Raw genomic sequence first — 25,400 nt, forward strand, 5'->3', positions numbered from 1 at the left:
CTGCCTTTCCCTGACCTCTGAGCATACAAAAGGGTTACTGGCCAGTGAAACTGGCTGTGCCCTACAGCTGTGTAGCTTAGCTGTGTTTTGATGGGTTTGGCTTTATTGGTTACTGAATAATGACAACAGAACATAAATTTTGGTCTGTGCTTTCTCCCCAAAGCTCTCCATTCCCAAGATTCCCTGTCTGCAAACTCACGATTGTGGTCTTACTCTCACTTTCTAACTCAGATAAATTAACCACAGGATCCCTGAACCCAAAGAGATCTCATGTCTTTCCTGGTATTACAGCTGAATGAACCTGATGAGTACATCAGGCATTTTACCGGACCAGTTTTCAGATGTCTTCTAAATCTTCATCTACCCTGTGCTGTCCATTGTAAGTAACAACCATTTAATATGTAGAGAGTCAAATGACAGGTCTTTTTGGATGCTCCTAGGCACTATATACTGTATAATATTTCTGAGAAGTTTGGGCATGCAGCCAGTTTATTTAAAGGGAACAAACACTAGGTTAAAGGTTTCTCTGTTAAACATTCTAGCATGATAAATGCTAAAGTGGTAAAATGCTAAAATTTTTTTTTTTTTTTTTTTTGGATCGAGTGTCTCTAAACATGTGGTAAAGTCAGCATTGTGCCTCTGCCAGCTACTCTGTTTTTCTTACCATGTACTGGCAAGGAGTCAGTGGCTCTTTCAGTATATCCTGTTCTCAGTCAAAAATAAAAGCTTGCTATGGACTGTACATTGTGCAGGAGCCTTCCCAACCATTCCATAAATCCTTTACCTTTTTTTCACATGCAGATGGTTTACATTTTCTATTCTCTCTTATGTCTGCATTGGATAAAGTTTTTTATCTTACAGTGACTTGAATTGAAAATTAAGGACCCATCCATTATACATACCATTACACCATTGTGCCACATTTCTTCGTTTGAGAAAGAGTCTGAGGAGAACTCAGTTCTAAGTTTATTACCTTTGCCTTAGAAATCTTAGGACTTTGTAAACCTCTTTGACATGAAGTACTCGTTGGAGGCTCTGTAAGAGTTAAGAATCAATAAATTATGTGGGATTCCTTCTGCACTTTCTAGTCAAAAACCTCAGAGGTGGAGGATAGTATTTTCTTGTGATTTTCCTGGCCTCAGAAGAAATTGTAATATTGATGTGGTTCAGAAAAAGATGATTCCCATTTGCTCCTCCAAAAGCTTTCTTTGTTTTTATACTATAACAAGATGAGTGCCTTCTTCAGCCAGTGCTGACAAGAGGAGGGTGTAGGCCCCATGCAAGTTATTAGTTCATTAAATCAGCAGTCTAAACACAAAGTTTAGAAGGCAAAGTCATATCACTTGCAGTAATTTGGCTTTATCCCAGTATTCATTATAAGAAACAGTTTTGTTATGCTAACCCAGAGTTTGGTCCGGCTTGCCAGCCCTTGAAGATCTAGATTTTAACTGGGAAGAGTTTCATGCTAGATTATCACTCAGAAAATGATACTGCACAGGCATTGACAATCTTTACATGGAATTTAGAGATGCAAATAATTCACTAAATATGGATGAAAAGGAGGAAATTATCATTTCATCATTGCTTCTCCTTTTACACTCTAGTTCTTTTTTAAGAGGTTGGGGCTGGGGGCTGGGGGATGGTTTATATTCTTTTCCTTTGCTCTCACAGACCATAACATTGCCTCAGCACAGGAGGGGGTGAGCAGCTGCATGAAGGCAGGAATAAACAGTCAAGACTGAAGAAGGACAGGAAGTTTTAAAACCAGTGCTGTCACTAGAGATGTGTAAGATGAAATTGCACCTTCCACAGAGCTGAAGATTTGCTGACATACCAGAACTCTCACAGAGACATTCTGTGTATGTGCATATATCACATGCCCAGAAAGCACAGAGCTGGCTGCAGCAAAAAATCCAACTGGTGAAAAAGTTCCAGCATTTCTATATATTCTTCTTTTCACTTTAGTTGAAGGGTCTTTGCTGAATTCTAAATGCTTCACTTCAAATTCAGAGCTTTGTAGATTTTTTTGTGCCTTTTTAAAATAGTTGTAGTGGTTTATGTATATTTTAAGTTTAATTTCATTTAAGTTTCATTAAGTATCATTTTATTATATATCTGTTAAAAATTATTTTATTAGAAGTACTCTAGATATTTTACAAATAAGTATATTAAACTTTATTCAGTAAATTAATTACAGAGGGTAAGAAGTGGTAGTCATTATTCAATTGTTCACTATTTCATAATATTATTTCATATTTCATATTTTAATTCATATTAAAAATTATAATATGACTGTATAGAATTAAGATGTGAACAATTTAAAACACATTTCAAAATTTAAACAACTTGGAAATTATAGTCTTGAATTTTTTTATCATTTTTTTAAACTTTTGAAGTGTTTTTCTCTATATTAAGTCAGAAGTATCACTTTAATATTTCTCACCAAAATTAGTGTTTCCTGTGTTTTGCTCAAGATATACACATATTCTACCTCTGCCATGTAGCATTATTTGCCTGGGTAGGTGTTCTAGCTAATAGCTGTTCCTGTGAACTTCTGTCTGCAGTGGGCAAGAGTAAAGCAAAGGATGCAGCCTTGAGCATGCCACCTCGGTTGTGACAGGCTTTTGAAGAGTAGGTAAAGAAACAACAGAATAAAAAAAAAAAAAACTCAGAGGAGAAGAAAAAAAAACTGTGATATCAGCATGCTGGATGCAAACCCCTAGTATTATTTTGGTACTTACAGTCTCTGTTACTGATTATTTCGTGCTTACCTGTTTTTGTGGACCTCAGCAAGCTGTGCACTTGCACAGCTTTTCTTCATTTCACCAGATGGTTCCAGTGAATTTTATGGTCGAGATCTGATTCCTGGGGCTATTATAGGGACTGGTCCTTTCTCTGTGGTAAGATACTTACTTAGCTCTACCCATTTTCTCATACTGCAGTCATTTTGCTGTGGCGATCAATTTTACATAGAAGAGGTTAGATTCTTTTGTAAACAACCATGAAAACTTTCTAGGTTAACTAAAGAGAAGTATGTTTGCATGAAGCATTCAGTGTAAAAGCTGTAACATTCGACCTCTAATAATTTATTTTTTTGGTTATGAGGCAACAGTCTTTCTACAGACATTACATCATGTAATGCAAATAAGGGATCAATCATTCAGAATTTCCCTTCTTTTTTTCCGCCCCTCCTTTTGGAACACTATTGTTCCAGTTCTCTGATTATTTGGACCATTCCTGGAATTCTTGCTTTTAATTTAAAAATTCCAGAAGTGTTGTTGTGCAGCTTGTCTGCATCTTTTTTCATAATTGCAAATGAAATAACATTGCTAGCAGAATTTACAATATAGAATAAAAGAATCTCTAACTGTCCTAACCAACTGTGTATATTCACATCCAGTGTTTTCTTTTGAAAAAAAGCATGTGCATAAGTTGTGGCATTTTGTGAAGGTATCCTGAAGTCTAGTTCAGTGTCAGATAGCAGAATAGTAATAATGTGGATATACTCAGAGCAGCATGATGCCAAACTTTTAAACAGGGATTATTAGAAATGTATGCTCCTTTAGCTGGCAATATATATGACATTCTTCAGTTAGAGACACATGGACACCTTCCTTTTACCTGTAACATTCATACTTCTACATGCCTTCATATCACACTTCTTTCCAGTTCCAAACCTGTCACTTAGTCCCCACCACATGACCTCTTTCCCCTTCTGCAAATTCAGGAAAGCCCTTTTTTGGCACAGCAGTCATGGCAATGGCAAGTGTTTGCGTGGCAAACCACTACACCAGTCATGAGCAGTGCCCTCAGATTTCTGCATGTGAGGCAGGTTAGGTGGTACATGAGGCAATAGGCTCCTTTTGGAGTCTGTGACCCATTTTCTTCAGACTGCTGGTAAGTAGTATTTCACATCGTGGATGATAAAAATTGTGAGTTCCACTACAGTACTGGATATATAAGCACCACTCTAATGAGAGTTCAGGCAAGGAAAACTAATGGATGCAGAAGTGGAAGATGTCTCTCCTAGGAGAACTTTCAGCTTGGCCCTATCTTCCCTATACAGTGGTTCATTGTCTCATTGAGCCCTGAGCTTCTGGGCTAGTGGGGAATCTTCCTGAACTGATCCTCTCTGATGGTACTTGGAGATACAGCATGGCAACAGAGATATCAATAAACACAGTTGTTAGGCAAAAGAGCTTGTTTGCAGCTTCATGAGGACAGTCATGATGTTTAAATGAAGTTAACATTCCCCATGGTAAAGTCTTTAGCTCTTGCCTACTATGATCACATCACTTTGTTTTAGGGTTGACACAATGAATTTGGGAAGAGTACTGAGATAATTCTTGGGATACACTCCAAGCTTCATTATTTCTGCTACATACCCACAGCAAGGAATCATTAAGATTTTTGAAGCAATCCCTGACTGCCTTTTTATGATACAATAAAGTACGTTTTATGCAAGTGAAGTGTCTATTATGTGAGAGAAGGAAAAGAATGATTAAGCAGTGTAACAAAAGTGGCATATTGCCAGGGCTTTGGCTCACTTGCACTTTTTATAAATATAAATGTGTTAACTAAACTTTGAAATATTTTCTTAGAAAATATTGTCAGTTCGACACATAAAATCCACAGAAAGTGACTGTATGCAGTAGTTCTGATTTTGAGGTGGAGTCCTGAATAGCTGCCTTAGGTTCAAAAAGTTTGTTTGGGATATTTCCCCTAATATTCTTTTGAAAAACTACTTCTTGTTGTAGAAGATTCTCTAGCAAGGGGATTAACCCCATAATATACAGAATGTGATCAGAGGGAAATAAAGAGACTGAGAATGGTGTGAGCAGCCATTATGGTGACAGTAACTTGGTGTGCATTACCATTCAAACAGAATTATTTAAGGGAAAGTTAATTACCAAGGGAAAAGAAGACTTGTACCAGGAGAAGCAGCTACAGAAGAGGTAATAGAAGGGGCAGTGCTCTTTCTTTGTAAGGTGGATTGTCCACTGTGCTCTATATTGCTTTTTACACTTAACAATGTCTTCCTGGCCCAGAGAAGTAGTGGTTAAATACTCTGCACCCATATGATACCAAATTAATTGCATTGCTCTCTATATAATTTCTGGACTAGGAGCCACCCACTCTCTTTTTTATTTCTATGACAGCATTGGCCAGGGATTATGATCCAGAGAATTGCAGAAAGATGTTGAGATGAGATCTGCATTTTCCCTTTGTGCTTCCTAAGTCTAAATGCAGTCAAGATGATAGGGGTCAACATTTGAGATTTCCATGTATTTTGAAATTAAGTTGGACAGATTATTGTAAAGGTTTGGGTTCTAATGTATTCTTGTTTGTATCCAGCTTTAAGAAACTGGTCACAGATATCTCTTTGTTCAGCACACAGATATCTGTTTGTCTCAGCCTTCACCTGCACAATACTTGGGGGAAATCTTTGCTGAATATGTTTTAATGTAATCTGTGTGATATAGGGGTATCCCAATTACATGTTGTGTGTCATCTTTACTTTGAAATGTGTTATCTCTGATCTGACCAAGGTTCAGAAAGGGGAATCAGCAAAAGATGTGTAATGTAACTCTGAACAGTGGTTTCCAAAAATTTGCTGCAATAGAAGGCCAGTGCTGGTGTCATTTTTTGACAACCCTGGAATTATTTTCTTGCCTTTCACAATTCCTTTCAAAATCATTCTGTGTTTTAGTACTTTCACTTTCCTTGTTGCTCTTTCTTCTGCATTTTGTCTTAATTTATGGAAGAATACCCTCAGGGTATTTATAAACTACCTTGGTTCAGGGTAGTTATAAACTACCTTGAGATGAGTAGTTGCTGCTGATGTGTACTCTCTATGCTGAGCTTCATCTTTGTCTATCAACCACAGCAGGAAAAACCTTTCCTGTGAAGTATCTGTTTATAACCTCTAAGGTGCCATCAGCTGAAGCAGAGTATGGAACAGTAGTCAACTGAAGGGGAAAGAGAACACTTTGTTCTGTTAAAGAAAGGAAGACTTCAGAGTTCACATTTTACTGGCACATACATTATTTTGTGCACATGGTGAGGGAAGAAGTCATGCAATGAGGGACCAAGGGAATATTAAATGAGTCAACGGATTGAGGAGGTGCTTGAGGAGAGTAATCAAAACCAGGAGAGTTTGTTACTTCAGAAAAGGAAACATTACAAAGAATAGACTGTTCATCCTGGACATCATTTGAAATGTGCATGAAATGGGTGTGGGTTTGGTAATACAAGCTGAACTTGCTTGACAATCTTCCAATAGCTTCCCATGAGTTCCCAGAACAAAGTTATTTAAAACTTCTCTTTTATAAATGAGCCTATGATAATCCTGGTATAGTTATGTTGGACATTTTCATGGGCTTTGAGGTTTATCTCTCCTGAAGTGTCAACTTCAGGGGGTGGGACATGGATCTTGTGGGGTTCCATTTTAAAATCTGGTTAAAATAGTAGCTGGGATCATACATCCTTCATTCCTGTCAGAGGTGACCCCTCTGGGAAAGAAATTTAAAATCCATTCGTAATGCAAGGGACAGGAAGAGAAAATGTGTGCATGTCCTGTGATCTGTGATGTGTGCAGTGGTCCCTCCAGAAGCAGGTGGACTGATGTGAGGACAAGGGTGGTGCACGATGGCTGTGAATGAGATTTAGTGATGTGCTGGTATTTAAGATGACTCCAGGTCAGTATGATACCTGGGCAGTACAGGAATTATAGTGAGCCAAAGAGTTCCTTCAAGATGTGAATGAAACCAGTTTGGAACCACTGTGAGGTAAGAGTATTAAGGACTAAAGTTCACCAGAAAGACATCAAGAGTTTTTTCTCTCCAAGTTACCGAGTGTATAATAAATTTACCAGAAGTCACTAGCTAACCCTTTAACAAATAATTCTGGCATGTGAGGTCCAGTCACTGCAGCAGATCATCTCAAAGGCTTTCTAGGCGGTGGGAAGGGAAGAATCTTGGGGCCCCTCTTGAGTGGCTAGCACTACAAAAACCTGCTCTTTTGCAGTGTTAGCATTGAGCTTCTCGTGGCCTGAAGCTTTGAATACTTTTCCAGGGTGTCCTTGCCTTTTCCATGGTATTTGTTTTGGTTTATCTGCCTGCTAGGCTCCCCTCTTCCCTTACCTCACTACTAGATTTGCTAATTTCAGTGAAGAATGTGGCTAGCAGCCCAATTGTGTATTTTATCAATGTCATTCTGTCTGTTTCTAGAACAGGCTAATAACATATGTTGCATGCACCCAAACATTCTCAGGTTTAACTTGTCTTAGTTTTCAGTCATTCTCAGTTGTGGGTTGGGTTTTTTTTGGCACAGAGACTGTTTCTGTCACCCTTGTACCAAACACAAAGAGTGGGATGCTCCTTTTTGTGACACATCCCTCACAGAGATTTGATAATTTCATGGTTTAGATTGATCATACCGGTACAAGTTCCTCATCTTGGCTTTATAATAAAGCTAGCATTCCTGCAGTTTGGGTCCATGATTCAGAAATTATCCCCTGAAGGAACAAGTGGTGTAGCCTGATGTCGTTCCAATTGGGAACGGCTTTAAAGAACGACACTGACTCTCAAGGGAGTCACAACACGAGAATTCCTCAGTTTATTGCTTCAGGCCTGTCTTATAGACAGATACGTGGAAAGTACAGAAAGGAAACTCCTATTGGTTAACAAAGTGCTACATCACCATCATTGGTCAGGGGGGGCCCATCACCCCCCCGGCCTTCTCCTGCAAGAGAAAACAAGACTGCAAAACAACACCTGCAAGGTTGTTTAGTGTTTCTGAGAATTGTTTTAATTCCTTCTCATGAATTTCTCAGGCTAGCTCTAAGTCAGGCCTGAGAGCTATGTGGCCTGTAATAACTACAGGCACTCTGGTTCAGATTTAGCATCCATAGCCTGATGCCTTCTAGGTCCTGTGCCTTCCTACCATTTCTCCTCACTTTGCCATCAGCTTGGAGTCTTCTCCTCACTCATCTTCATGTCACTACTGCCATCTTCCTCAGAGGTGCATCCTGACTGTGCTCTCCTAAGACTTTTTCCATATCATCTCAAAAACCACCACAGTACACTTAGGAGTTGCTGGCATGGGTCAGCCTGCAGTCCCACACAACCCTACTAAAACAAAGATCAGAAATACTTCCCAACTTTATTATTATTACTCAGTTGTTCTCAATGGCATCTACTATATCATTAACCCTGAAAGAAAATCCTGCTTTTGTAGCTCTAGCTTTTCCAACACAGACAAAAGCACTGAAGTGTTGTATTAGGGTTCTTCTTTGTTTGCTTTTTGGGGGTTTTGTTTTGGGTTATTTCCTTGGGGTTTTTTTTTGTTTGTTTGTTTAATATAAAGAAATACCCAAAAGGCTCATCCATATCCTTTATTCTATTGTGATCTTTTCTGTACCAAAGACAGTGTCTAGTAGTTAGCAACATTATTATTTTACACACATTAATTTAAAGTGAAAAATGTATTCATATTCTATTGTAAGTAGGGACGTCCTATTTCTGCATCTTATTTTATGACACGTTCTTTGTAGAAAACTGATTTGTACAAGAGCTCAGGGTGCATTTCTTCCTCAGGTACATCCATACAAATGATTTATGAGTTATATTTTGTAATTTATTTATTTTGAGCCTCTTCCATGATGCATGTTTTCTTGAGATAGGTCACGTGTCACCAAGTGTAAAGATTTGCCAAAAATATTGTAACTCCTTGCCAGCCAATCACACAGGCTTCAGGAGGGATTTTATTTTAATTGTCTCATTGGATCAGAGCATTTGGAGATAAGATAAGGCGAGATTTAGGGTTTGTCAGAGCAAACCTAGCAAGAATAAATGAAGACCTGCAATGGGATTGCAAGGTGCACCACAGCAAGAATTCTAAGCAGGTACTCTGAGATTCCAGAAGAACATACTAAGGGGTTAAACTGGAGACCTGCTTTATTCTGTTTATAAATCAGGCTCAAACCTTAGTACATTTCCTCCAAAGGCCTGCCAGAAAGAGGCCCTGGAAAACAGGCTGTCTAGGGTCTGTAGGGATATACAGAACTCTGGCCAATTTGATCACAAGTTGACACACAGCCACGTTCTGCAGTGAAGCACAGGTTTGTTGGACCAATAAAGAAGGGAGTGTTTTGTAAACTTCTTCAAGAAGTCTATCTTTCAAAATATGATACCTGGAATCTGGGGATAAAAATGATGTGTCAGCTTTATATCTGTTGGAGTCTTGGGTGTTTAAGTCTCTGTCAGCATGGGAATTCCCACCAGTAATCCTCAGGTCTGACTGGTTTAGTGAAGATTTTAATAGGAAGAAGAGTGTGGGGGAATAACTGTAGTAATTTCTCAGTAATTTTTGAAAATCTGACACATCTCAAAATGTGGCAAACAGTTTATAATCTAAGAGGACAGATTTAAAACAGTATTTCGAAATGTGAAATATATATACTTTTTTTTGTTTTTTTGATGACGATGAGCCAGCAGGGCTTGCTGTAGATGTGCAATAATAGGGCTCTCTTCAAAGCTAACTCCCACCACAGAAAAATTAAGCAATTTCTTAGGAAAATGGGCTAAGAAAGATTAAGTTGACATTTACAGATATGGTAACCCTAAAGAAGCAAAGCTGTCAGTACCAAGTCCCCAAAGCATGTGCATTTCCAGGGAGTTAACTTTGGGTCAGTTGTGATGTCCTGGACCTCTCTCTTCTGTGTCCTGGACTGAATGCCCATCAGTGGCTGGTGTGCACAATGTGCCCCAGGAGAGAGGCTTCAGAAGTCCTGACAAAAACTGGGCATGCCCCACTCTTCTGGGCAGCTGGACTGGCTGGCACCAGCCTACTGCAGATGAAGAGGTTATTTCCAGCAGGAACAGCCATGGCTTTCTCTTCTGCTATCCTCCTATCCTAATAGGAAAGGAAGCCAGATGCACTACGGTTCTGCTTATTTCCCTTTCAGCTCCCTCTGCAGCTCTAGGGCTGAAGTAAGCTTTGTGAAGCATTTCCTGTACTTGGCTGTTTCAATCTTAGGCTTGCATACCATCCAAGAGCCCTCCTCGCAGCCAAAGCAGATGAAATGAGAAGAGACACATGGGTCCTTGATCCAAATCCCCTGGTCCAGCTCCATGGGTGAGAAAAAGTTTACAGTATCCCAATACATCAATTTTTCAAGTTTTACTTGATATTCCTCCTAGAGAGCTGATAAATTTCAGTATGACAAGCACTCGGGGGACAAGTACTACATTCCTGGTTAAATTCAGTGAAGCTCCCAGAAAAATAATGGGCATCTGAAAGGTTGTAAAATATATAATAAAAAGAGCTAACGATTTTTAAAATTACACCATTTATCATGTTAAGCAATATCAATCTACTAACCACTTCCATGCAGTCAGGCGGGACGCAAGCCTGAAAATGTTGGCATATTTGGAGAGAAGCTGATACCTCTACAAGTTGTTTTTAAGTACAGTAATAATCAGAAAACATTAAACTTCACAAAAGAAGAAGTTAAATGGTTTCTGGAACAAAGTTTCATGGATACACTCATTCTTTTTTTATTAAAACTGCAACAATTCTCTTCCAAAACTTCATTCCAGAGTGCATTGTTCCAATGGGTTTTTTTCTTGCTAAGCAGACTGATGAAAATGTGATGTTTCCTTGCCATATAATCTCAGTTGCAAGACTTGGTTTATCAGTTCTATAGACTGCCTGCCAAAACTTCAAACCCAACTGATAGTATTCACCAGCTATAAAAAAAACAAACCAACAAACTTATAAAAATGCAGCCTCCTTAATTGTCATCTTCTACTCATATTCTGGTTAGTGGCTTTCATGTCAGCTGTGTGTACTTCTTTATTGTGTTCCATACTGTTCTGTGGATCTCTTCACATTTCCTCAAAATGCTTTCCTGTCCCTCCCTGAGGAGGAGGAGGAGGTGCTTTTCCCATGTTTCCTACCTTCAAACAGGGCTGCAGGTCTGGCTGGCTTCTTTGAGCACACTCAGCTCTGTGGAGGGAATCTTCAGCACTGTGACTCTGCTCACGAATTCATCTTTATCCTATTTTACCCACACCATTTAGGGACTACTCTGGTGTCCTCCACAAGCAGAAGTACCCAAAGAAATACGGTTTGCTCCAGGGGCTATTCTTTCTCCATTGGTGAGAGCTGTTGCTCCTACCCAGCTTTTGCTCTGCAGATCCAAACCATCCCAGTAGTACATAGATCTACAGAGGCAGTCAGCAAGGCCCTGGTAAACATCTCACAGCTGGCCCATTAAATGAGAACAGAATTTACAATTTTTTGCATGGTTTTGTTGTCTGCAAGACAGAGGTGGCCTGTCAGTCTGAAACACCAAGGAATATATTTTAATTAAAGCATGGGTTAAAAAACCCCTCCAGTTATAGGTCATAGATCATTAGCAATAATGGTAGTATTTCAAGCATGCTTCCCTGCATAAAACTTTTTAAATAGATGTATAACTTGTGGTGAAAGGAGTTGATCTGCTCATACACTGACCACCACAAAATGACACCTCAGTCAAAACCATTAAGCTGAATTTTCAATTTCATGTTTTTTGATGACATTGAAATGCTTGGTCAAATGTGACCCTTGTAAATTTGAAATCTTCTCCACATTGCCTTTCTGTATTGCACCGTATTGGCCAATTAAGATAGTCTTGTTGACACAAATACAGATCTATGTTCAGTTGCTACTGTGACAAGTTTTAAACTGTATATCCACTCACAGCTCTCTACCAGGAATGAACAAAGTCTCTTGAGGGCAGAAACAGTGGAACACAGTCTGATGGTGGATTTGGTTTCTGCTTGTTTGTTTGGGTTGCCTGTTTGTTTGCTTTGTGTTTTTGTTGACTTGGTTAGGCTTGTTGATGTTTTTTTCTTACTAGGTAGAGAAGCATCATTCTTTCAAGTCTGGCTCTAGTTACTTGGTAACAAGTATCAGGAGTGTTGAGTTTGATACTGAAGATACATACTCCATAAAGAATGACATAAAGTATTCATCCAGGGTCCATAGGAAAGCCGAGAACTTCTTAATCATGTCCAGACAGAAAATAAAGCTCATGCTTTGTTAATCTGTATAAACTTATTTACAGCTATGCTAACTGTGCATGGTCACCTGTAGCTCACACTTCCTACTTCAGATGGCTGTGAAACATCCTGAAGTATTCACTTATTTGAACCTTCAGAACAGCGGTGAAAGTTTGCAGCTTCAGCGTCTTCCATGGAGTAGCTCCTGCCACAGATGCTCCCAGGCATTACAACATTTTTGGCTCTGATACATTATTGTTAAAGAAAGAGAATAAATTATGAAGAACAAATTACACTTTGTCAAATGAGCAAACCAAGGGTTTTTTTAAAAGGGGGTGGGGGTGGGGGGGGCTGGATTTTACTGTACACCTGGATTCCTCATGCCTAGAAGTTTTGGTCATGTAAATGCAGAAGAAATCAGGCACTTTCCCAAAATCTGAAGAAGAAACATGATCAGTTCTATTAAAAACAAAATTTCAGGAGTGCTGATCACCCTCGACTGAAAGCTGGAATTGCCATATAAGCCATCACTCATTCTCATATTAGAATGAACAAACCACTAAGAATGTGATTGAGGGGATCATCTTTCAGCATAAAAATCATTTCACATTGCTTCAACATGTGATTATCCTTTTTTTTTTTTGGCATTCAGTAGATATGATTTATGATGACATTACAATACTTTTTATGAAAACAATACTATTAACCTTAAAATATTGAAAAACTTTAGGGTCACTGTAACATTTTGCTACTTGAAATGTGTCAAATTTCTTGGCCAGCTGCCACAGTGGCAGCTGTTGATGTGGAAGTGTTGTTTACCTTACTGCACCTTACTAGACAGTAGATGCCATGCTGTCAGATTTGACCTTTCTCTGTTGTTCAAAATTTAGGGGACACCAATAGTACTTTGAACAGCTGGCTAGGATGGCACAGACCCCATCATCCGAAACAAGACAGTAAAGTTTGTCAGATGTTTTAGTGCTCTGCAAAGCAACACATGTCTGACTTCTATTATAACAGGTGGTTTGTTTCTGCCTTCAGATATGTATTAAAAGCTTCTTCTGACTTAAATATAAGCCTCCAGTTTCTGTCCAAGGCCAGGATTTGATCTGTGCTGTGACCCGAGTAAAAAGCTCTGCCTCGCTTGCCATGGTCAGAGTGCCTGGGTCAGAGTGTCTAGGATCTCCTGCATCTTCAGCTCCAGGAGCTGAATAATTCAGATTCATTATGAATTATTATTCATAATAATTCAGATGTCTTAACTTTGCAAAGTTCAGCAGACGGGATGAACTGTAATATATGCACCAGAAGCTCTTCACATGTTTTGTACTGCATGCAAACTATTTTCCCACTTCTAGCATTCCCTGGTATAAATGTTCCCACCAGGAGGGAAATGACCCATCACTCACTTTGTGAGATTATAAATTATTTGAGAGGAAAAGGTAGTTAAACAACACTTTTAAAAACATTTAGTGTAAGTCATAACTATTGTGGGTTTATTATGTGTTAATGGAGGAAAGTAGCAGGTTTGAATTCTCCACTGAAAACAAGAGAAAATAAAGTGTGTTTTACAGACATGAACTGTAAACTTTGAAACATATCCCACACTTTTAATAAGGGCAACCTTCCCTTATGGGGTCTGCACTACTTATCACTGAAAAGTTCTGCTTCTTTTCACAGATGTGGAATGAAATGCCTCAGCTTTAATTTCGCCTGTGCATTGTTTTGAGGAGTTCAGTGGATGAGAATGGCTTTACTGAACAGTGTTGAGGATGAATTAAAAAAAAAATAATATTGGCAAACAGGACATGGAAATCCTCCTTAATTTTCTACAGTATCTGTACTCTTCTTCCCATCATGTCCTTCTCTGCAGTGCTGTCTTTTCTATGCTGATCTTCCTGGGAGCACATTTTTCTTACATAGTCTCCCTCATGTGTCAGTGCTTCTTCTATGGGATGGACCAGCTCTTTGGACTGGCACAACAAACTCTTTCCCAAGTGTACAATGTCAACAAAAGGAAGAGATATTTTCCTAAACACTTGAATATATTTTCTGTGAAATATTTAAGTGACATGCAGCAGGTCATACTTTTTGGAGGGCAGTAAGCTCAGGGCTGCACGTCTGGCAACCTCCAAGGAGTTGTCTGGAGATTATTGTAAAGTCTTAATAGGAGAGCAATTTGATGGATGTGGCAAAATATGCTAGGAGAAAAGGAAGAGGCTGATGATGTGCAAGATGAAGAGTAAAATTACGTGAGGCATGTGCAAGGATGATGGGTTAAACGGACAGAGTGAAAAGGTCTGAACCAGGGAAACAGAAGAAGTCTCTGTGGGATGGGAGGACTTGGGTAAATGAAAACCAGTTGAGAAAAGAAGCATGGAAACAGAAACATTGCAAGTCAAGCTGTGTGAAAAAAGAGAAGGCAGGTGAACCAGCACCAGAAGACAACGTGTTGTGAACCTAATGGGCAATGTCAGCAAAGGCATTGGGACAAGGTGAGGCAAGAAGAGTGGGAGAGGTACAATCTGTGGAACAGCCTGTCAGAGGGTATTCCCCCATCCCTCAAGTGACAGGAAAACAGATTATAATCTCCTGCTGGAACATGAAATTTTCACAGTGCAGTGGCTTAGAGCTGTTCCCTAGACCTGGAACAGCCAGCCCCGCTGTACCCAGCATAAGGAAACAATACCTGTGTTCTGTACAGGAAAACAGGAAAAGTTATTTCTCTCAATTAACAGCTTAGAAGGAGATACAACCTTTGGAGTGAGATCATTGAAGTGAATTTGCTTTACCTCTGGTGACACAGCAGACTGTAATACCTAATCCAATGCCTCAGTATTGCAAACAGAGATGCAACAGAGATGGTGTTGAAGGTGGCTCCTGTGCAGACTGCAAGCCCCAGGAAATTATCTTGGGTTCAAGACAATGTGTGGCATGTGTGTTGGTTGGAAGTAAATTCAGTAAATTAAAAGGAAAAAAAGGGGGAAAAAAGGGGGGGTTAAAAAGGAGAGAGAAACGCAGCTTGTAATCCTGTTTACAAAGTGTCAGAGGCAGTGGCACTCAAGAGCCCACTGTTCCTGGCTTCTGCTCCTGTTAATGTGTGGCTCATCTTGATTTTAAAAAGGAGCTGCAACTGAGAAAAAACACCAGGAAATTTTACAAGGTTTCATTTTTCAATCTTGCTGGCAATTCGGCCTCCACTGGCAAACCCTTTGAGTATGTGTTTAAATGGGAACACGGGAGTAATCCTATTGATTTTAATGGGGTTAACTACGTATGAACAGGACAGTGATGTTTATAGCCTAAACTGAACTATGCAGGAAATGAGACTCTAAACTATTTATTAAAAACTCACTTTGGTCGTGCCTTTATGTACCAAAGACTTTTCAGACTCGATCATCTCGCACTGTAGATTTCCCTAGAGAACAGATAGTGCTCTTACCGCAACACTTGTGCTCCTCAAGCAGTGACCCCGCCATTTTCTCATCTTTTCTCCTGACGCAGTGGTAAAAGACATAGAAATATTTGTGCGTTTTTGGTTTTGTTGTTTTTTGTTTTGTTTTGTTTTGTTTTGTTTTTTGCGTGGGGAGCCCCCATCACCGGCCCGACGGTCTTCTCTGGTACCAGAGCTTTCTGAGAGAGAAAGAGCTCCAGAGCCCGGAGACGCTGCCCCGCACCGAGGCACGGCCGGGACCACCGGGGGCCCGTTCCGTCTGTCCGGCCAGCATCGTTATCCCTCATTCTCGGGGGGACCTCGGCATCAAGCATCTCCGGCCCACCCCTCCGCCGGAGCGGACATAAGGAGCGGCTGCTCGGCCGCCCGCCGCGGCGTTTGCCCCGCGGGCTGCTGAGGCAGACGGGACGGGGGGCAGCCGGCAGCTTTCCCCGGCTAAGCCGCCGCGCCCTCTCTGCCCGCCGCGCCCCGCTGCCCGCACGGGGCCGGTGTCCCCGGCCCGCCCGCCCCGCCGGAGCAGCCCTTGGCGGAGAGGTTTTCCCGGGACGGGGGCGAACCCGACTCCCCTGGCCCGGCTCGTCCCGCCCTCGGGCGCGCTCACTCCCCCGCCCCGTAAGTAGCGGCGGCCGCGGCCGTCGGGGCGCAGAGCGGCGGGGATGGGGACCCGCTCCGGGGGGCTCTACGTGGGGCGGAGGGCGGCGGCGGCGGGGGCCGCGCTGCTGCTGGCGCTGCTGGTCGCGCTGCTGGCGCTCTCCGCTCTCTACGGGCGCTGCCGGCAGGAGGCGGCGCCGCCGCCCTCGCCCCGCGCCCCCGGCCCCGCCGCCCCTCCGCCGCCCGCTCCCGCTCCCGCTGCCGCCGGCTCCCTTCGCCGCCTGCCCCGACACCTCCTGCCGCTCCACTACGACCTGCAGCTGTGGCCGCGGGTGCGGCCGGGCCAGGAGGGGCCCTTCGCCTTCAGCGGGCAGGTGAACATCACGGTGCGCTGCCTGCGGGACACGGACGCGGCGGTGCTGCACAGCTCCGGGCTGCGGAGCCGCGGCGCCGCCGTGCGCGGGCCCCTGTCCGAGCCGGGCGCCGCCGTGGAGGTGGCGGGGCTGCGGCTGGACGAGGCCGCCGAGGTGGCGGTGCTGCAGCTCCGCGGCCGGCTCCGGGCCGGGCGCCGCTACGTGCTGCAGCTGGGCTTCCAGGGCCCGCTGGAGGAGGACCTCGACGGGCTCTTCCTCACTCGCTACACCGACCGGGGGCAGAGCAGGTAGGCGGCGGCGGCCGCTGCGGGAACCCCGAGCCCCTGAGCCGACGGCAGCGGAGGTGCCGCCGCCTCGGCGCGGGGTGTGCCGCGCCCTGGGGGCTGCGGGAGCTGGCAGCACGCCGGGCCGAGCCGGGCCGGGAGAGGGGGCTGCTCCGCACGGCCTCAGCGCCTCCCGGGGGGGCTCCAGAGGGAGCGAGCCGCAGACCCTGGGCTGTGCCCAGCCCGGCTGCCCTGGCTCTCCGTCGGCAGGTGACTTCACCTGCAGCTCCGGCTGGACATCTTGTGGTATCTCAGTGCCTTTGGCTGCAGCGAGGGGGTCGGGCAGAACCTGTGCCCAGTGCCTGGGACGTGGAGCCCGTCTCAGAACCTTCATCCCGGCCCCCCACACATGTCCGTGTAGCGCTGACAGCTCCCCATCTGCTCAACCTGCGTCTCTGGGGGAGCACGTCTTTATCAAGAACCCTTCATCAAGGATTCTGGCTGCGTATTTGAGTTTAGAGACGCTGACCACATGCAATTTCAGAAGCATGGTGGAGTAGGATGGGTGGCTGCTTTAAACAGCTTTAAACCTTTTTTTTTGTAGGTGCTATTGCACCTGGACTTGTTCAGCCGTCACCAGACATTTGGTTTGCATTGTGGGTGTTATTTGGATGCTTTCCTTCTCTTTTGAACTGCAAAATCAGTGCTGGGGCAGTGTGAGCTTATCAAGCAGTCAATCATCTAAAACACTTTCACCCTCAAAATAATCTTTTTATTTTTCTTCTTTTAAATTTCTGGATGTGAAACTTGCTGAAGAGAAGTGAATTTTAAGATTAGAATTTAAGTACTTCCACTGGAAGACAAGTTTCTCAAAATAGGAGTTTAAAGAAGTGGCAGATGAATTGCTTGCTTTGAAGCTTTTATTTTCAATAATCAAAGATGTTGTGGTTTGCTGAGCAAACACCGAGTCAAAAGGAAACCTGGAGTTAAGATCCGAGTATTCTTGGCACTTGTCTATCAATGAGTCCACTAAAACAAATTCTATCTTAGCAGTTCATAGGCTTCTTGTTTGAGCAGGTAAAATGCAGTCACAAGATCCATACATTCAAGCCTCTCCAGAGCAGTAGCAGTAACTTGAAATCACTAAATGAAGGCAATAGTTTTAGTTGAAATGGGGGGGAGGACTGGGTGGCTCTTCTCAACAAGCTGGCTTTTCAGCTGCTTGTGTGAATCTCGATACCATTGTCTTCCACATCTGGAAAATGCAACTTATACAATTTTTAAATTTTTTTTTATTTTTTTTTTTAAAAAGAGGTGATAATTTGGTAAACCTTAGAAAAAAGTGCAGTATGACAATAAGCATTTTAGGAAGCACGTTCTGTTTTTGTTTAATTGCTATTTCTTCATTCACTGATTGTTTTTCACAGGAGTATTTGTGCAATTTAAGGTAAGAAAAATCTAGAACCTTTTATTTATATAGTTTTTAAAAAGTCGAGATTAGAAAAGATCAAGTAATTAATTACTTAATTCTGTGTCAGTGTGCTTTCTGACATGGTATTAATTCAATTAAGTCCTATCTAAGTGATGTCTAAAGATTTTTGCTTTTTAAGTGTTTTTCATATTTTTGTAGCTTTTTAGATCATTTATATGTGGTTATACAGATCCTGCTCTTTTTGCTACCCTTTATCTTAAATTTTAGAGGAATAAGCTAATCTAATACATTCCTGAAATACTGTTTAGTCTTATTTTTAAGCAGAGGACCTAGAAGAAGAATATTTTTTTCCAATCAATCTGAGAAGACATAATAATAAGTGGGGCAAAGAATCCCAGGACCGGCTCCAATGGGAGAGTACACAGGGGAAGAGTTACCTAAGCAGCTGCTCTTCTAATTGGTCAATATTTGTTAGAGATGATAATTTGTTAATCTTAAAAAATTCATAGAAATCCAATACTGGCATGCCCCCAGCCCATATCTGTGGAGGCACCTGGAAGCTTCCAATAAAGACCTGCTTTTTTATCTTACCATTTTAGTACTGTTGCAAGGGGTTTTCATCTTTTGATATCAGGCAGCATAGGAAACACTGAATTAGATAGTGATTTTTTTTATTATTTTTTTTGATTCAGGCTGTATAAAATTCAGAGTGACAGGGAAAAAAAAAAAAAAAAAGGTTGTTATCAGCCTTGCTGCCACAGTAGAAAATAAGAGAAAAAAAAGTTTTTAAATCTTTCAAATAATATGTATAATTAAATTTCCGGTTGTTTAGAGGGTTTATGGCAAATGTTCCTTTTCATTCTTAGCTCATTACAAAGCACTAATGAAATGAGATGGCAGTCTGGTTAAAAAGATGACATTTTATGTATTTAGACAATGGAACAAATAAAAAAATCTACTGAGTGTAGATGCAATGTATTATTTTCTTATTTGTTCCTGCACACATAACTGATATTAGTGAATTATTTAGCATATTTTTCCTGCTCTAAAAAAGATTTTTTTCTGAATCAAGGCTATGTGATAGTATCTTGTTATTTTCACTTCACTAAGATTTAGGTCATCACTTTACCATCTATTTCCTAACCTGATGGGTTCCAATAACACTGAAGGGGTTTGCTTTGTTCTGTTTTTTTTTTTAATAATGGAGGAAGTTGGATTCTTATGGATTACATAGATGAGGAGTGATTTCAGTGCCCTTCAGCTGTCAGTAAAAAGCCAATTACTGTTCTGCAAGGAAACTTCCACCTCCAGCAGTCTGTCCTGTAATTTTTCTAAAGTGCCTCGTACCAGTTTTCAGCAGACCCTGGGGTCAGTTTCCTGCAGAGGCTTTCTGACCTCAGCACCTGGCTGAAACCAGCAGCTGTAATAGACAATGTGACATCTGCCTACAGCCATGCAGTCCTGTATTTCTTGCATGCTCTAGAACCCTTAGTGGTTTTTGGGATTTCTCCTCGAGGTACTGCCAGAGACCTCTCATCTCAGAAAAGTCTGAGCAAGGCAAGCTTTGAGAAGTGACTGAAATGTTTGTTCCATCTGAACTTTCTTTTTTATTGGTCATATTGGTCAGCTAACCCCACTGCTATTGTGTGAGGTCAGAAAGCTGTTCAGAGAGACAGGTATTTTCAGAAGTCTTAACCTCACCTCTGTGAAACCAAAGCTCCAACTTCACTGAATGTCCAACAGAGAAATTTTTTGTTGTCAGTTTGACCATTGATGGCTCTATGTGTTTTTACTGTTGCTGACAATTTGTACTACCCACCTGATCACGTCTTACATGCAAAAGAAAACGCTGAAAAATGGGAGTGCTTGTTATGGATAAAGGATACCCCATATCTGCAGTGCTTGCAGGAGCAAAGAAGATGAAGAGGGAAGAAGCTCACACTTCTCTAGCTTTAAGTGTCTGAAGGGTTTCCTCTTGAAATGGGGAATCAGTATTCTGCATGTAGCTGTGGTAGTCCATACCAGGGCCTGGGTAGGCAGGAAGATGCAGAAACCAGTTTTTCTCTTCTTCTCTAGCTCTTCTGGCTCAAACATACACAGTGCAGGGGTCCATCATTCTGCACAGAGATCTTCTTGTGCTGCCATGAATGAGCTCATGTATGCTGCTTTGGAGTTAGAGGATCCCATAGGCTGTACTATGATGTGCAGGCTTTATGCATGTCACTGTTCACATAAATACTTAAAAATAATTTCAGGATTTTGCTTGGAAGCCACTCTGCACTCTGTGTCATGTGCATGAAACACTTGACAGGATAGGGTGGAACAGGCATGCCAAAATGTAACTGGGCACAGTATTTGCACTGGTTTTGTTAGGTGCTTCTGCACCGATTACTACAATGTAGCACAGACCTGACTCATTCCATGCTGGAGGTATGGCTGCTGTCCTGATGGCTCCTGCCTTCTTTGGGATGGCTCACTGCTAAGAGTAAGTGTTTCTGACCCTGGTATATAAACTTTTGGGGAACACCTCAACTACAACAGAAAAAATATTTTCCCTGTAGCAATGAGGTCACAGAAGCAGGAGGTTATGCCTTTCTTCTGTGCCCAGCTGCTGGAACTGCTTAGCTGACAGGTATGGAGATTTGAGGACCATTGCATGTGTATTTTTTCTGATTCTTGGCACAGATGTGAACAGGTCAGACATACAGGTTGTTGAGAGTTCTGCCACAAGGCATTGATTTACATTCTTCTTCCAGCAAATGTGTGTTGCAGGAGAGGAGTCAGAGATTTACCAATGGTAAATTAAGGTTTTAATATTTAACAGCTAATAAGTATTAAGTACAAATAGGTATTCTAGTATTTACTAAGTACAGGTGGATTAGAAGTCAATGCTCTACACTTAAAGTTGTGATGGAATACAAAGGTTATTGAGGAAGTTTCTTATAAAATAATCTTCAGTGTTGCATGCAGGTAAAAAATATCACCAGCTCATCCATGTCTGGTGCCAGGTAAAGGGTCTTACAGCTTCAAGGGTAACCTTGCGAGGTGTACCTCCTTGAGGGGAGATCACTGCCCTGCAGCCAGGTGCTGTGGAGGGACAGCTCAACAGATACTACAGTGTAAATGATTGATTTGTAGTCAATTTTTCTGCTATTGATGCAATTCCTGCCATTTACCAGTCCAGTCCAGTCACCAGTTTTGGTTTGCTGCTGAATTCTCACTGACACAGGAGGATTAACCTTGATTAGAACTACTTGCTAAGCATCTGAGTGGAGCAAAGCTCACTTGGTTCAAGTAGGAGGAGTGCATCCAACACAATGTGCCACAGAGATCTGCCTCAAGTGAGGCATAGCTCCTTGGCATAAAGGATCTTTTTGGGTATTATTCTGGGCTTGCCAGAGCACTGGGACAGCACTGGTGCTGTATTCCCAGGGGTGCTTCTCTGTGGCATTTGTCAGAGTTGTGCAAGTGCAAGCATATGCATTAGCAGTTATCACAATGTTTTATTAAAATGTATGATTAATTAATAAGAGTGCATGCATTAGGGAGAAGAGCAGGTGTAAAGAGATATGGTCTGCTGTATGCAAAACTTTAATTGACTCTGTTTTTGCAAACAAAATAGAAATGCTCAAATATTTAATCTGGAAAAGGCTGTGAGGAAAAAAACCCAAATGCAATTTAAAAGGACTGCTGTTCTCTGCAAACATCTAAACAGAGCTGGCTGTTTGGTATGTGGATTTAGTCATGACTTTAAATAATAACCAAATCTTTTCCAAATCTGAGTATCTACATGCTTCACTTGCTGCTTTTTCCAGTTTGTTGTCTCTATGTGATTTTAATCAGCTGTAGCATGCTGGATTAATTTTATTTGTATTTTTTAATACAGTATACTTATTGCATCCCAAATGGAACCAACATATGCCAGGAGAGTTTACCCATGTTTTGATGAACCTGCCATGAAGGCCACATTTAATATCAGAATTATCCATGACCCAAGCTATGTGGCTCTTTCCAACATGCCTGCTATTGGTAGGTAAACAACAAGTTGATGTATGTTTTTTTTCTCCTCCTACATTACTTCTAAAAAGGGTGCAATTCATCTGAGAAGTTTACATCATCCAAAAAATGTTCTGTTGTCTGTTTGCTGATGTCTTCAAAAGGCGCAGAAAATCTGTGTCTATGAACTTAAAAATTTGGGCACCATTATTCATAATTAATGTCTCTGATGCTAACAATTCTGTCAAACCATTTTATCAGCTGTGGTGTGCTCTCCTCTGCCTGCTGGAGGCTGCACAGAGTTTGATTTCTGGCATTTACCACTTAGTTAGTGTGTTTTGTCTTACTGTGTGGCATCATTTTAAAGCAAAATGGCAGCCCTGGGAATGCAAAGCCTGTATTTGTGACATCAAGGGATTCCTTTAATTCTCAATAGATGTTAAGATATTTATAGCAAACATAAATTTTTTTTCCAGACACATTCTAGCCTCCTGTGTAAGTACAGAATAAGAAGTAGAGGACTAAAAGGCTCTGGAGATGCTTGTTCTGTCCCTTACTGGGATCTCATGTGAGATGTCTGTGGGGTATAAGATTCCAAACAATTCCCTAAATTAGTATTCCTAGAGAAATCCATTGAGTCACTTGCCTCTTTCTTAAAAACACTTTTTTTGCATTTCAATGCCATGAATCTTTATTTTTCAACTAAATAAATTTCAGCCATAAAATGAATTTTTATGACATTTGCATTGAAATTTAGGAATAGGTGGGATTGCTGTGAGAATCACTGGAAGCATTTTTTACCCCAAAGGATCTTGCCTATATCCTCCTTACTTGGAAGGAAGGTATCTGATTAAGTATTTAGTAATACTTAGGCAGCCATGCCCAATATTTTGATCATAACAGATTGTATGTTTTAGGTAGAACGAGATAAATTATCCCCAGCCTGCCCACAATTTAAAATTGATGGAGTCTGGCTGCTCTCCTTCTACCAGGAACATATGAGCTAGTGCAGGAATACACCATTTTGAAGAAAGTGGTGAAAAAAAAAAACATGCAGAAAACACAAAAGTCCTTGTTTTTTATGGAAGAACTTAGGTTTGAATATTTCTTTAACTTTTTTTCCTAGATGTATCTGAAGTGAAGGATGAAAACGGAAGCCTGTGGACAGTGACCACATTTAACACTTCACTGAAAATGTCAACTTACTTGACTGCTTTTGTGATTTGTGATTTCGATTATGTCACCAGAACTGAGCGGGGAAATGAGGTAGATATGAGGCTGCCTAACATTGTAGAAATTTACAACAGAAGCTGGCCCTCTGATGCATCCTGTGGTTTGAAGACCTCACAGATGTTAACTGTGCTAAATACCATTCCCAAACTATCTGCTTGTGTTGCAAAACTGCTAACATTTGTCCCATAGATATTTCTGCAAAGCTTTCCTTTGAGACAATTAGTTTACTGTCTTGTCCTGTTCATCTCACTCAACTGCACAAGTAGGTATGGCCTATCTAAATTTTGATCTAAATTAAAATCTAGGAGCAGCTACTCTGCAGAAAGTAGTGGTTATAATTCAAGATCTTCATGCTTTCTTAGGTGTCCTATTTGGAAAACATACCCATTTCCACTGCTGTGACAAACCACTGATGCTCAGTGCCTTGTTCTCGAGTTCCCCTGAGGAGCCACGGGGTGGCATCAGTAGTGCTCCATCATTTGTGCTCCGAACATTTTGTATACTAGTATATTAACCTTCTATTCCACAGTCTGCACATATTTTTAACCAACAGAAGTGAGTCTTTTGGGTTTGAAGTTTCTTCATCTGTGAGTATTCGGTTTTGCTCTTAGACTGAAAGGCCAAGGCTTGTTGAGAGAAGATGTAAACAAGTGTACTGCATGGGCAGCAGTTGCTTCACTTTCTTTCTTTCACTCAAAGTCAACAGGGAAAAGATGCATCAAGTTTTTCCAAAAGAAATAGTAAGTTCAAGCATAAGGCTAATAGAAACAGAATTTACCTTATCTCCTTATTAAATGAGGGCACTTCATGGTTAGTTCAGTCTCATCCTACTGGGGAAAGGTGGGACAATGTAAGTGGAGAGTGCAGAGGTTGTCTAACAAGCACAGTGTTGGCTCTTTTTTAAAGGGAAGATTGGATTTGGTGTGTTGGACCTGCCATCTCCTGTGTGGAACTTATTGGATACTTAGAGCTATGGCTGTGGTGGCTTTTTCTTGGGCCCAGTTCTTGGACTGACAGGACTCAGCAGAGCAGAGTATTCAAATGAGCTGTTTACAGAGGGAAAAGGGACCACCTGTGTTATGTGAGATTGAGAAGCTATTTCACCCCTTGGTTTTGGACAGAGATGTTCAGTTTATGCCTCCACAGTGAGGAACCTGTTTATTGTGCCTGTTTTGATGTTTGAAACACTCAAAGCTTATACTAGGACGAGGATTTTAAGATGCTAGTTGTGTTTAGATTTTGCAAAATGAAGTGATTTGGTCTGTGAATCTCTTCTGAAGCCTTGGCTGAAAAGAGGGCCTCTTGTCTGAATGTGCTTAATATTTTTTTTCATTGTGAATTAAATCCTGATGCTTCCCAATTATGCTCTTAGAGTTTGGCTGTGCAGCTCCTTGTGAGATCATGCGTTGCATTTAGATGCAAGAAATGTGAAGGTTTTGAGCTGCTGGGCACCTGGCAGGGAGTGTCTTGTTCAGAGATACATGATGGAGGTATAAACCTTTTCTCAGGCTACTCCATCACTTCTGGGCAAGCGTCTGCTCTTTCCAGTATCAGGGTAAAGTTGATGGGCACAGGAGAGGAAAGATTTCTTGCTGCTGTGGTCTTCATTACTCAGAGGTACAAATGTCATCTGCTCAGGTGTCACCTGCCCTCTCCAGCAAAGGGGAGGCCAGTGGTCTAGGAGAAAGTTCAGAAGAAAAGATGTGCATGTTAAGACTGAAAACTCTCTCTCAACATCTATTTCTCTCTCTTCAGGCGGCCTAAACTCAAGCTTGCCACCCAGACACACTCACTGGAATACGTTGGTTTAAGATGTGTAATTCTAAATAGTTTTACAGTATTTACCACTAAAGAAAGTAAGAGCTATGAGTTCATTTGTTCCTGCAACATATAGTTGCATTCAAATCTTTGTCCTTTTGAAGAACTGGAACTCTCCTAGATTTTAGCAGGATCAGGGTCTGTGCCGCATTTTGTTAGGTCCAGTAAATCTTCAGTTGGATTTTTTTA

General features: G+C 41.4%; 2 protein-coding genes and 1 long non-coding RNA gene across 3 annotated transcripts in view; 2 read left to right on the forward strand and 1 right to left on the reverse strand.

The window, feature by feature from the left end:
* AP3S1 (adaptor related protein complex 3 subunit sigma 1) overlaps positions 1–3,376 on the forward strand; it is a 46,021-nt gene extending 42,645 nt beyond the window's left edge. The window contains exons 7-8 of the transcript XR_015280711.1: positions 292–379; positions 1,672–3,376. The gene's annotated coding sequence lies outside the window, so the exon portion shown is untranslated. The remainder of the gene's footprint in view (positions 1–291; positions 380–1,671) is intronic.
* A 12,784-nt stretch (positions 3,377–16,160) lies between these two features.
* The window catches only part of LVRN (laeverin), a 37,421-nt gene continuing 28,181 nt past the window's right edge, over positions 16,161–25,400 (forward strand). The window contains exons 1-3 of the mRNA XM_086868487.1: positions 16,161–16,756; positions 22,051–22,193; positions 23,287–23,426. Of these exons, the coding sequence (XP_086724613.1) occupies positions 16,161–16,756; positions 22,051–22,193; positions 23,287–23,426 (879 nt within the window). The remainder of the gene's footprint in view (positions 16,757–22,050; positions 22,194–23,286; positions 23,427–25,400) is intronic.
* The window catches only part of LOC147648214 (uncharacterized), a 34,368-nt gene continuing 29,919 nt past the window's right edge, over positions 20,952–25,400 (reverse strand). The window contains exon 5 of the long non-coding RNA XR_015280712.1: positions 20,952–25,070. This is a non-coding gene — a long non-coding RNA (uncharacterized LOC147648214). The remainder of the gene's footprint in view (positions 25,071–25,400) is intronic.

This window comes from Cyanistes caeruleus, chromosome Z (genome assembly GCF_971803275.1).
Source record: "Cyanistes caeruleus chromosome Z, bCyaCae1.hap1.1, whole genome shotgun sequence".
Classification (NCBI taxonomy): Eukaryota; Metazoa; Chordata; class Aves; order Passeriformes; family Paridae; genus Cyanistes; species Cyanistes caeruleus.